Below are 13,068 nucleotides of genomic sequence, written 5' to 3' on the forward strand. Positions count from 1 at the left end.
CAGAGGAGACCCGCTGGAATTGACAGGAAGCCGGGAAGCAAGCCGTGTCTGTCGTGGAAGCCGCTGTGCGCACGGCAAACTCAGTGGCTTTACTCCCAAGTCAACCCACAGAGCGCAACAGCTTTAAGGCTGGGAAATCGCGCTTTGCCCAGCGGGAGCAAGATCCATTGGAGACAGTGGGATGGGCTTCCGAGTAGACCAGCACTGGCTGACCCGGGGCCAGGATCCCAGGACCAGATGAGCCCAGAAGACCCATGCGCGCCAGAGTTGCGCCAGTGCGCCTTTCCGCATTCCGCCTTACCTGCCGCCTCGGGCTCAGCGCATCGCAGCGTCGCGCAGCTGCTCCGGGAGCCACCCGGGACGAAAGACGCGCAGGAGGCAGCGGCTGGGCTGCGAGAACATCTGGGCCAATTGACAATGGAGGGCGGAGACTGCCTGGCCCGAAGGGGACTTTTTGGAGAAAGGTGGAGGCTTTCAGCCTAAGACACCGGCTCTCTTCACCCCTCCCTCTGGGCCACACTTTCAGAATAAAAATTGGCTCTCACCGCACCGAGTTTGGTTTTTTTATGGATACATTGGAAAACAAACAGAAATAACTCCTTGCACTGCTTGATTTAAAACATGGAGCACTCCTTCTTTGTGTGATCATAAAGAACAATGCAGCTGCGTAAGAACAGGAATCATTCCCAAAATATAATTTTTCTTGCATATGTGCCTTAAGTATGTATGCAAACTCAATGAGAGGTGTCTGCTGGCTTTTGCAGGGTAATCTCATTTAGAGATTGAATCTGATTTGAGACAAGCAAACTCTCATCTCCTCCCTAAGACAAAGGAGCCTTTATCTTTTCCTATCTTGATAGTATGCTATGTTACACCATACTGAAATGTTTAAATCAGTGATGGCCAAACTTGGGCCTCCAGCTGTTTGGGGACTACAACTCCCACCATCCCTAGCTAAGAGGACCAGTGGTCAGGGATGATGGGAATTCAGGGCTGGATTTAGATGAAGATAGGCCCTAGGCCAGGGATGCGGGTGGCTCTGTGGGTTAAACCACAGAGCCTAGGACTTGCTGATCAGAAGGTTGGCGGTTCGAATCCCCGCAATGACGAGGTGAGCTCCCGTTGCTCGGTCCCTGCTCCTGCCCAACCTAGGAGTTTGAAAGCACGTCAAAGTGCAAGTAGATAAATAGGTACAGCTCTGGCGGTAAGGTAATGTGCTGCCCTGGTTCACCAGAAGGGGCTTAGTCCTGCTGGCCACGTGACCCGGAAGCTGTACGCCGGCTCCCTCGGCCAATAAAGCGAGATGAGTGCCGCAACCCCAGAGTCAGTCACGTTTACCTTCCCGCCAGAGCGGTACCTATTTATCTACTTGCCCTTTTTGGGGGAGCTTTCGAACCGCTAGGTTGGCAGGAGCTGGGACTGAGCAACAGGAGCTCACCCCATCACAAGGATTCGAACCGCCAACCTCCTGATCAGCAAGCCCAAGAGGCTCAGTGCTTTAGACCGCAGCGCCACCCACGTCCAAACTGTATAGGAAGGAAGCAGGAAATAGCTGATGGTTCCCACCCCAAAGGCTGCTTCAGGTCTGGGCGAATCATAAAAAGGTAAAGGGACCCCTGACCATTAGGTCCAGTCGTGGCCAACTCTGGGGTTGCGACGCTCATCTTGCTTTACTGGCCGAGGGAGCCGGCATACAGCTTCCGGGTCATGTGGCCAGCATGGTGAACCAGAGCAGCGCACGGAAACACCGTTTACCTTCCCGCCGGAGTGGTACCTATTTATCTACTTGCACTTTGACGTGCTTTCGAACTGCTAGGTTGGCAGGAGCTGGGACCGAGCAACGGGAGCTCACCCCATCGCAGGGATTCGAACCACCGACCTTCTGATCAGCAAGTCCTAGGCTCTGTGGTTTAAGCCACAGCGCCACTCGCATCCCTGGGCGAATCATACACCCAAGCAAACAATGTTTTTCAGGTATGCATTGCTGAGATGATATTTCCGCTTCCTGAATGGGGACAGTTGCTTTTTTATGGATGTTCTCAGCAGGTTCCTGTTGGTATTACTGTATTATTGTTATGGCTCCGTGTGTGGCTGTGCTGCCCTAAATCCAATGCTTTAAAGATCTGGATGTGGATCCGACCTCTCCACATCTGGTTCTCCAAGGTTTCAGAAAGGGTTCTTCGCCAGGCCCACCTAGAGATTCTTGGTGGTGAACCTGGGACTGGAGCTATGGAATTTTACGTTGCTTTGCGTCTTCATCCAACCTCTGAAAGCTTTTGCGCTTTATGTGCAATGCTGGGAAAGGCACTGCCTTTGGGGCACAGAAAATGTGATTATCTCACCAGCCGCACCACAACGCCCCTTTGACATTTCAGACGGAGAGGGAAATAACTGAGTTGGTTCGCCGCAAAGAACAGCCCTTGTCTTTCAGAACCACTGGGAAGTTCTGCCAGGGGAACATAGGAACGGGAGGAGGAAGCATCCGTTTTTAGAACCATTTGAGAGCAGGACACCACACATTATCAAAGGGCCTTTATGCAGATACGTATTGAGAGGGCTGTGATTTTGGAAGAACAATCCTCCTATTCAATCCAATCTCCCCACTCCCTGCTCCCGATCTTATGATCAACAGCCTTCAACTTTCCATTCCGTTCCCCCTTTTTTTTCTTCCCAAAAATTTTATTGATTTTCCACATTTATCACAAAAAGACACAACACAACACACAACAAAGAAAAACACTACAATACACAAAACTAAATACAAAGAAAATTTCTATCTTCAAATGCCTAATTCTCATTACACTGACAACTGACTTTCTCAAATCCCCTCTAACTGAATTTCATTATATCAGCTGTGTAACAGTTCTCCAAATCCATATTTCTAATAATAGTAACTCCATTAATTTACTAACCTCTTCTCCTTTATTAATATTCTAATCCTTAATATTTACTACCACATATTCGTATTCTACCCCTAAGCCTATTTATTACCTCCAAGAATTTTCTATTTATCTTATATCACAATATTTACCGTATTTTTCGCCCTATAGGACGCACCATCCCATAAGGTGCACCTAGTTTTTGGGGGGGGAAATAAAGGGGGGGATTTATTTCCCCCCCCCCAGGTGCGGGGCTGAGGCGGGGGAAGCCCGAGCTTCCCCCGACCCCAGCCCCCAGAACAGTCAACTCTATGCAAGCCGTGGGAGCCCGGCGCCGGGCTCCTGTGCCTTGCGGAGAGCTGCGCGAAGCCTGGGCGCGCTGAACTCAGCGCGCCCAGCATTCGGCATGCAGGCAACTCTCCGCAAGCCGCGGGAGCCCAGTGCCGGGCTCCTGCGCCTTGCAGAGAGCTGCACGAAGTCTGGGTGTGCTGAGCTCAGTGCGCCCAGGCTTCAGCATGCAGGCAACTCTCCGCAAGCCGTGGGAGCCCGGCGCTGGGCTCCCGTGGCTTGCGGAGATCTGCGCGAAGCCTGGAGAGTGAGAGGGGTCGGTGTGCACTGACCCCTCTCGCTCTCCAGGCTTCAGCGAAAGCCTGCATTCGCCCCATAGGACGCACACACGTTTCCCCTTCATTTTTGGAGGGGAAAAAGTGCGTCCTATGGGGGCGAAAAATACTGTAGCTAAATATTCTTTAAATTTCTTCCAATCCTCCTCTGTCTCCTCCTCTTTCTGGTCACGGATTCTTCCAGTCAGGTCGGCCAGCTCTAAAAAGTCCAACATCTTCATCTGCCATTCTTCTATTGTTGGTATTCTGTTCCCCTTTTGACCATCTACTTTTTTATATATATAATATTTTATTAAGATTTTCAAAGCATTACAAAGAAAAAAGAGAAAAAAGAAAAATACAGAAATAAAAAACAATTAAAAACAGTTCAGTCTTTCATAACTTATCTTGCATTTGCTTGTTTCCTGGACCTCCCCACACCTCCCCTCTTTGTATTCCAGTTCAATTTATTTATTCAGCAAATCCTTTCCCTCTTTACCTTTATCCTTATCTTTGATCTTAATATATTATAACTTTAAATTTTCACCTGTTAACAATCCGTTTTTGCGTATTCCTTCATAACATTATTACTAAAAACCCCTTAACCTCAATCCAACATCATTCTAACATTCATTAATTTTGCAGTATTTCTTTAAATAGTCTTTAAATTTCTTCCAATCTTCTTCCATCCCCTTTTGACCATCTACTGGCCAGGGGAGCCAGATATAGGAGTGGAAGGGGCTTCAGACCCCTCAATATTTCTAGGCAGGGGCTGAGCCCCTCCCAATATTGAGGAGCCCCCCCATGCCCCTCCCCCTTTGGCGAGCACCAGCCCATCATGGGGCAGGGAGGAAGGCATGGCAATTTTCACCCTACTGACCACCCGCCAGTATAGATCTTTTAACATGTTATTATGAGTCTGTGGGTGCTAGACACCCTACAGGTGAACCTCGGAAAATTAAAATATCGTGGAAAAGTTCATTTATTTCAGTAATTCAACTTACTAACTGAGAGCCAGTGTGGTGTAGTGGTTAAGAGCGGTAGACTCCTAATCTGGGGAACCGGGTTCGTGTCTCCGCTCCTCCACATGCAGCTGCTGGGTGACCTTGGTCCAGTCACACTTCTTTGAAGTCTCTCAGCCCCACTCACCTCACAGAGTGTTTGTTGTGGGGGAGGAAGGGAAAGGAGAATGTTAGCCGCTTTGAGACTCCTTAAAGGGGAGTGAAAGGCGGGATATCAAATCCAAACTCTTCAAATCCAAACTCTTAAAAGGTGAAACTAATATATGAGATAGACTCATGACATGCAAAGCGAGATATGTCAAGCCTTTGTTATAATTGTGATGACCATGGTGTACAGCTGGTGAAAACCCCAAATTAACAACCTCAGAAAATTAGAATATTAAATGAAATCAGCAAAACAAGGATTGCAAACAGAGCAGTATTGGACCGCTGAGAAGTAGAAGCATGCATATGTACTCAGTACTTGGTTTGGGCCCCTTTTGCATCAATCACTGCCTCAATGCGGCGTGGCATGGATGCTATCAGCCTGCGGCACTGCTGAGGTGTTATGGAAGACCAGGATGCTTCAATAGCAGCCTTCAGCTCTTCTGCATTGCTCGGTCTCATGTCTCTCATCTTTCTCTTGGCAATGCCCCATAGATTCTCTATGGGGTTCAGGTCAGGTGAGTTTGCTGGCCAATCAAGCACAGCGATCCCATGGGCATTGAACCAGGTTTTGGTACTTTGGGCAGTGTGGGCAGGTGCCAAAGTCCTGCTGGAAAATGAAGTCAGCATCCCCACAAAGCTCGTCTGCGGAAAGAAGCATGGAGTGCTTCAAAATCTCCTGGTAGACGGCTGCGTTGACCCTGGACTCAATGAAGTACAGTGGACCAACACCAGCTGATGACATGGCTCCCCAAATCTCTTTTCTGATGAGAGCAGCTTTTGCATCTCATTTGGAAACCAAGGACTCAGAGTCTGGAGGAAGAATTGGGAGGCACACAATGCCAGATGCTTGAAGCCCAGTGTGAAGTTTCCACAGTCTGTGTTGATTTGGGGAGCCATGTCATCAGCTGGTGTTGGTCCACAAGTCTATCTCATATATTAGTTTCACCTTTTAAGTTGAATTACTGAAATAAATGAACTTTTTCACAATATTCTAATTTTCTGAGTTTCACCTGTAAATTCCTGGGTCTAATAGGTGTGAGACTTTAATCGATGCTTGGAGTGTTAAAACCAGGAAATAGCCGGACCCTGTGTATTGTTACCGGAAAAATCCGAGGGCTCCCTTGGACAAAAAGTAAAGACACCAACCAGAGTAAATTGGAGCAAATCAGCAGCCTATAGGCTTGGCCTTTATTGTACTGTTGCAGCAGGGTGTTCCCCTCACTCGCAGGAGAGAGGAAAGACACAGAAAAATGGTGTGCAAGACCTTATAAAAACTTTTGAAATTCCCCTCCTCTAGGTCAAGCCCACCCCCAGAAACATCATGCATACATTACAGAAAGGAGGGGTTGAGGGAGGAGTTGTGGTGGTAACCTGAGTGTCCTGCCACCTGGCTGGTTCCCTTCTCCCCCTCTGCATGAGTCATTTCCTGAAGACAAAAGGTAGTCGCAGTTTCCTGCCCCCTGAGGGAAATCTGATCATGCTGAATCCACTCCCATATGCAAGTTCTTTGTGATTTTGATTGTCTTCTGTCTGGGATCATCAGGGCTGGCATAGCAACTGGGCAGGGCTCCTGTGGATGTGCTGCTATGCTCAAGGGATTATGGTGGCCTGTATCAAACCTTCCCCATTTTGTAGTCCTTCCTTCATGGAGTAAAATAAAAGTGGAACAGTGCAAATCTGATGTATGGTTGATTTTCTATGAATTTATAACAGAAGTGTAGCGTATGTAGTGTGTGAGTGAAGTCTGTACAAACTGAATGATGGGGGGGGGGTTTCCTGCTACAGTTTTAGGCTCAGAGACCAGGGGCTGCCTTGAGGACCCCCAAAAAGAGGGGGGAGATGAGGCTGAGGGAGCACTCCACAAGGAAGGGTGTTCAAAAAGGGTGAGGGGCTACTGGTTCTGCAGTCAGTGGTTGACATAATTGGGCTCCTGAGCCCCACAGGGGTGCCAAAGTAGTTGGTCAAGGGAGCCATGGACTCAAAAGATTGAAAACCTTTGCTTTATGGGGCCAGTTCCAGATTATTTTGTGCCTGAAAAGTCTGGTTTCCTTCTCTCACCCCACCTCCTTTAAAATACTTTTGAGTCGGCAGTTGTTCTCTTCTTTGTAGTTTAAATCAGTCAAGTTTTATTTTGTTTTGCAACAGAAAGCGCTTACTGCCACCAGGTTTCCTTCTTTTTTCACATTAGAACAGTTAAAGAGGTCAGTTTTCTTTTTTTAAATAATATTTATTAGATGTTTTATAGTTATAAAAAGAAAAAAAGTAGAGAAAGACAATACATAGATTCAACAGACAATACATCAACAATAAAAAAGACACAATAATACTACAAAAAACACACATTTAAACACACATCCAAGTTTCATATCTTTATCTTTCATTTGCTTGTTTCCTCGACTCCCTCGCACCTCCCTTTTTTGTATTCTAGTTCAAATTAGTTGGTTCAACAAATCCTTTCCCTCTTCTTCAATTTTTGTTCTATAATTTATCCTAACACAATTTAGCTTTAAATTTTCTACTTTAGCACATTAACAATTAATATTCATATAGTTCTTAATAACACTAAAACCATGTAACTTCATTCCAATATTCTTCTAACATTCATTAATTTTGCAATATTTATGTAAATATACTTTAAATTTTTTCCAATCTTCCTCCATCGACTCTTCTCCCTGGTCTCGGATTCTGCCAGTCATTTCCGCCATTTCCATATAGTCCTCCTCTTTGCAACTTAAAAACACTTAAATGGCCAGTTCAGATTCATTTTGTGGTTGAAACTCTGGACTTCTGCCAGCTTTCCTTAAAAAACAACACCCTTTTAAACGGTCACCCGTTTTCCTTCTCCTTGAGGCTTTAACCATAGCTGTCAACGTTTCCCTTTTTTAAAGGGAAATTCCCTTATTCTGAATAGGATTCCTCGCAAGAAAAGGGAAAATTTGCCAGCTATGGCTTCAAACCGTTAAATAGATCAGAATCAGGACTTTCCAAGAGTTATCTGCTGACTTGTATCTTAGCAAGCATGTCCATGAGGTGTAGAAACACATTTTCTGTGTGAATTTCAGGGGTCCTGTATTTTGCCTTAAAAACATAAATAAAGCTATTCTATAAAGTAAAGGTAAAGGGACCCCTGACCGTTAGGTCCACTCGTGACCGACTCTGGGGTTGCGGCGCTCATCTCGCTTTATTGGCCGAGGGAGCTGGCGTACAGCTTCCCGGTCATGTGGTCAGCGTAACTAAGCCGCTTCTGGCAAACCAGAGCAGCACACGGAAACGCCGTTTACCATCCCGCCAGAGCGGCACCTATTTATCTACTTGCAATTTTTGTGCTTTCGAACTGCTAGGTTGGCAGGAGCAGGGAGCGAGCAACGGGAGCTCACCCCGTCGCGGGAATTCGAACCGCCGACCTTCTGATCGGCAAGCCCTAGGCTCTGTGGTTTAACCCACAGAACCACCCGCGTCCCAAGCTATTCTATAAATGTAAGTAAATAACAAAGGTCTGTATAGTTAAAGCTATGGTTCTCCCAGTAGTGATGTATGGAAGTGAGAGCTGGACCATAAAGAAGGCTGATCGCCGAAGAATGGGTGCCATTGAATTCTGGTGCTGGAGGAGACTCTTGAGAGTCCCATGGACTGCAAGAACATCAAACCTCTCCATTCTTAAGGAAATCAGCCCTGAGTGCTCACTGGAAGGACAGATCCTGAAGCTGAGGCTCCAATACTTTGGCCATCTCATGAGAAGAGAAGACTCCCTGGAAAAGACCCTGATGCTGGGAAAGATGGAGGGCACAAGGAGAAGGGGACGACAGAGGACTAGATGGTTAGACAGTGCTCTCGAAGCTACTAATGTGAGTTTGACCAAACTGCGGGAGGCAGTGGAAGACAGAAGTGCCTGGCGTGCTCTGGTCCAGGGGGTCACGAAGAGGCGGACACGACTAAATGACTAAACAACAACATTTATACATTTCATATACTGTATGAATTAATCTACAATAAATTAAATGCAATAATCTACAATAAATTAAATGCAACATTTATAAAACAGAGAGGGACCTAAGCTGCATTTTAAATATATACAGTATTTTATAAATGACACCAGTTACTTCGATGCCACCAAGATGCAGAATGCCCTACACACGTGCGCCCTCTAAAGGAATACTCCATTGCTTTCAGCTCGGCGCATGCGCTCTGAGGAGTTCGAGAAATCACCGTGGTAAGAGCGAAGCCGCGCTCTCATTTCCCAGCGTGCCTTGCTGTGCCCTCCCCTGTCGGTAGTTGCGGAGCTGGGTACTTCAAGCCCCAGCATGCCATGCGCTAGAGAACTCTTAGGCGCTTAGTTCGCATAGGGAACTCCACTTCCCGGCGTGCCTTGCGCGCCACCCTCGCTCCCTCTCCGTTATTCGTGACAGAAAGAGCCGGGGAAAGAGACCTCCGACTCGCCGTCTGAGGGAAAAACGCCATGGAAACGCACAGAGAAAACAACACAGATCGGGAGATGACTGAGGGACGGTCCCGGTGGCCATTTCCCGGCGTGCCTTGCGCGCGCGGTCGGTTGGGATAAGAAGCCCACCGTTTCCCAGCATGCCTTGCGGTTTGGGCGAAAGAGCTTAGTTCACCCACAGGGAGCCTTGACTCCGTTTCCCAGCGTGCCTTGCGGCTCCGGCCTTAGGGCAGCCGAGTTAACTGCGAGGAGGCGGCGGCCTACGTTTCCCAGCGTGCCTTGCGGCTCTAGCCTATTAAACGCCGAGTCGACTGTCAGGGAAGGAGGCAGGCCCTCGCTTCTTTGAACTCATTTCCCAGCGGTCCTGGCCTGAATTAGCTCCGTGAGGGAACGCAGGGAGCCCCGGCGCCTTAACTCCTATTTCCCGGCGCTCCTTGCGGCGGCGGACTCAAATTCCCAGCGTACCTTGCGGTTCCGGCCTTAGGACAGCCGAGTAAACTGAGGAGGCGGCGGCCTGCATTTCCCAGCGTGCCTTGCGGTTCCGGCCTAGGACAGCCGAGTTAACTGAGGCGGCGGCGGCCTTCATTTCCCAGCGTGCCTTGCGGCCCTAGCCTATTAAAAGCCGAGTCGACTATCAGGCGCCTTAACTGCTATTTCCCGGCGATCCTTGCGGCGGTGGCGGACTCCATTTCCCAGCGTGCCTTGCGGCCCTAGCCTATTAAAAGCCGAGTCGACCATCAGGCGCCTTAACTGCTATTTCCCGGCGCTCTTTGCGGCGGCAGCGGACTCCATTTCCCAGCGTGCCTCGCGCGCGCGCTGTTTCTGAGGCGATGTGCTGAGGCGAAGAAGCGCCTCCTTCTCCTTCTCCTCCTCCTTCCTTCTCGCCTCACGGTCGCTCTCGCCGCTCGCCGTCATGCTGGAGGAGGCCGGCGAGGAGGTGCTGGGCTCGGTGCTGCTGAAGGCCTCGTGCCTGCCGCTCAGCTTCCTGCTGGTGGTGCCGGCCGTCCTGCTGCTGCTGCTGGGCCCGCCTCCGGCCTCGGCCGCCCACGAGTTCACCGTCTACCGCATGCAGCAGTACGAGCTCGGAGGGCAGCCCTACGGTCAGTGAGCCAAAGGCGGGGTTCAGGCGGGGTTCGGGTGGCGGCGCTGACAGGGAAGGCCCGGGAGACGACGACGATCTCATGAGGCGCTTAAATAACCCCGACACCCCCCAATATCCCCCCAATATAGAGTTTCCAGGGAACTGTAGTTTTCTCCTCACACTCACAGAACTACAGTTCCCAGGATCCTTTGGGGGCGGGAATCCACGTGCTGACAGCCCCCTTAACGTCAGTGGTTCCTCATTAGCTAAGATTCCCCCCACCCCCTGTTTTTCATAAAGCCAAGCCATGCCCCCCCCTACTTTTGAACATTTTGATTATTATTATTATTATTTATACTGAGTTTCCCCAGCCACTCTGGTTGGCTCCCAATCAAGTGTTAAAAACAGCACAGCATTAAATATTAGAAACCTCCCAAAACAGGGCTGCCTTCAGATGTCTTTTAAAGATAGGATAGCTGCTTATTTCCTTCACATCTGAAGGAAGGGTGTTCCACAGGGCGGGCGCCACCACCGAGAAGGCCCTCTGTCTGGTTCCCTGTAACCTCACTTCTCGCAATGAGGGAACCGCCAGATGTCTCTGTGGTAGTTTTTGCTATGTGCCACGGGCCCCCTTGGGTGGGTTTTGCAGACCCCACCCCCCAAAGTGGGAACCACTGCCCCAACATATTATTATAATTATTATTTAGTGGGAACCACTGCCCAAAATATTATTTATTATTATTATTATTATTATTAGTGGGAACTATGGTCCAACATATTATTTATCCCCCACCATTCTGCTGACAGGGTTTCGAAAGGTAGAAACAAGAGCTACTCAAAACCATAGGGCGGGGGAGAGCAATAATTAAAATACAATTTTTCCGTGGCGAGCTGCCCTTGGATCTTCGAAGAAAGGGTGGGATACAAATTTAATAAAGGATTATAATAAATTTAAACATTTAAAAACTTTACGCATACATAGTGTAATGTAAAAATAGGAGATTGTGGTATTTAGTGTTTGCATTGTTTCTGTGGAGGTGCATGAAATGTATACACTGCTTGATGGTAAAAAAAAATATATATCTCAGCGGTTTGCAAAAAGATAAAACAATAAAATCAAGAGGAGGATCACAGTTGTACTTCAAAATATTAAAAAGTTAAAATGCTAAAGCAGATTAAAATTACCTCAACTGTCTAAGCGTGTGGGTAGGCTTGTCTAAGCAGGAATGTTTTTTAGCAGGCGCTCCAATGTGTACAGCGAAGGCACCTGCTTGTTCTCAATCGGCAGTTCCAAAGTGTAGGTGCTGCCGCAGTAAACGATCTCATGCTTACAAGTGTGGAATGGGCGTTATGTGGCAGCTGTAGCGGATCCAACTCCATTGATGGAATCAGTCATGTTGGGTACACAGGGTAAGGCAATCTTGTAGGTAAACTGGTCCTTAGCTGCTAAGGGCTTTATATGTTAATCGTAACACCTTGAACTCGGCCTGGTAGCAAATTGGCAATGAGCGCAGATCTCTAAGCGCAAGTGTTACATGCTGGCAAGGCCTCGCTGCTGTCAGCAACCATGCTGCAGCATTCTGCACTGATTGCTGCTTCTATGGCTCACAGCCTGTGGTTTGTCGGGTAAGAGCTATCCGACAAAGCTCTGTTCAGATGATACGCTAAGCTGAAACTAAACCATGGCTTAGCAGTAGAATGACCAGGGAGGGGCAATGCAAGTGGTCTGACTTAGTATAAGACATCTCCCTACATTTGTGTATTGTATTTAAATAATGTAGGTGGATCAGTTTTAACTGTGTGTGTAGCAATATACAATGATGAAACCGTGCAGTGTGTTCTGATTTCCTGATAAGGGAGTTCTCCTGCTTAAAGGTTTCTAGCCAGCCGTACTCTCCTGCAGCAGAACTCTGCCACCAGCCCTCTTTTTCCTCTTCCAACTGACAAGTCAACATTTATTTTTGTTTTGTAAAATTCGTGTACCGCTTGATTGCAAAAAAAAAACCCCAACCAACCCTCAAAGCAGTTTACAAAAAGGGTAAAAGAATAAAACTAAGAAGAAATTGCAATCATACTTTCAAAACATGCAAACAGTTATAACACCAAAACAGATTAAAATTACCTCCACTTAGAATTGTAGAGTTGGACTAGTCCAACCCCCTGTAATGCAGGCATCTTTGCCCAGAATGGGGCTTGAACACACAGCAATGAGATTAAGAGTTTCATACTTTACCAGTTAATCTATCCCTGGGTGCCTCCCTTAGTTTTCCTTCTTCTAAAGACCTTTTCTGTTTCGGCAAAACTTGTTCTCCACAGCATGCAGACACCTCCCTCTTGTTTTTCTGTGGCTACATTTTGGTTTTCAGTCCTCTCAAGTCACCACCCAAATTCTCTGTGCTGTGTAGTGAGTTGAAAGATGTAATTAATATTTATAAAACTGAAATTTATTAGGAACAGGAATTGGCCTTATACAAGAGCTGTCCAGCGTTGCAGGCCAGAGTCGTTCTCAGCCCTGCCTGGATATGCAAGGTGGTGTAAGAATATAGCATTTATTTTTGCAAGCTTTGTAATAAAGAATATAATACTAATCCTGTAAAGTCTCCCATATGTAAATATAGAGATTTATGTATGCATGAATGCATGTAATGCTGAATTGTACCACTCTGCATTAGGGAAGTTTAAGAAAAACCCGCAGTTGAAACTTGCAGTTTGAAAAGAGCTTCACCCCAATTCTGTGCAAGTCTATTCAGAAGTAAAGCCTGCTCTGTTGAATGTAACAGGCGCAGAGATAAAGAAGAACAGGATTTCAGCCTTAGATGATTAGTCACCTGAGTTCTAAATGATTAATTGACTAAGGCTGCAATCCAAAACCACTCTTGCGAAAGAGTAAGGCCTCATT

General features: G+C 47.4%; 2 protein-coding genes and 1 long non-coding RNA gene across 7 annotated transcripts in view; 1 reads left to right on the forward strand and 2 right to left on the reverse strand.

Moving 5' to 3' along the window:
• KANK3 (KN motif and ankyrin repeat domains 3) overlaps positions 1 to 428 on the reverse strand; it is a 32,263-nt gene extending 31,835 nt beyond the window's left edge. The window contains exon 1 of the mRNA XM_083421439.1: positions 302 to 428. The gene's annotated coding sequence lies outside the window, so the exon portion shown is untranslated. The remainder of the gene's footprint in view (positions 1 to 301) is intronic.
• Positions 1 to 13,068, reverse strand: part of LOC310668653 — a 169,316-nt gene that overhangs the window by 33,172 nt on the left and 123,076 nt on the right. The window lies entirely within an intron of this gene.
• NCLN (nicalin) overlaps positions 9,785 to 13,068 on the forward strand; it is a 29,789-nt gene continuing 26,505 nt past the window's right edge. For 2 of the 5 annotated variants that reach the window (XM_083421638.1, XM_083421641.1), the window contains exon 1: positions 9,859 to 10,188. In XM_083421638.1, the coding sequence (XP_083277764.1) occupies positions 10,002 to 10,188 (187 nt within the window). In that variant the 5' untranslated portion in view covers positions 9,859 to 10,001. Of the gene's footprint in view, positions 10,189 to 13,068 lie in introns of all 5 variants that reach the window. The other 3 variants (XM_083421639.1, XM_083421640.1, XM_083421643.1) reach the window with 3 other exon arrangements.

The sequence above is a fragment of the Podarcis tiliguerta genome, assembly GCF_965153285.1.
Source record: "Podarcis tiliguerta genome assembly, chromosome: 18".
NCBI lineage: Eukaryota > Metazoa > Chordata > Lepidosauria > Squamata > Lacertidae > Podarcis > Podarcis tiliguerta.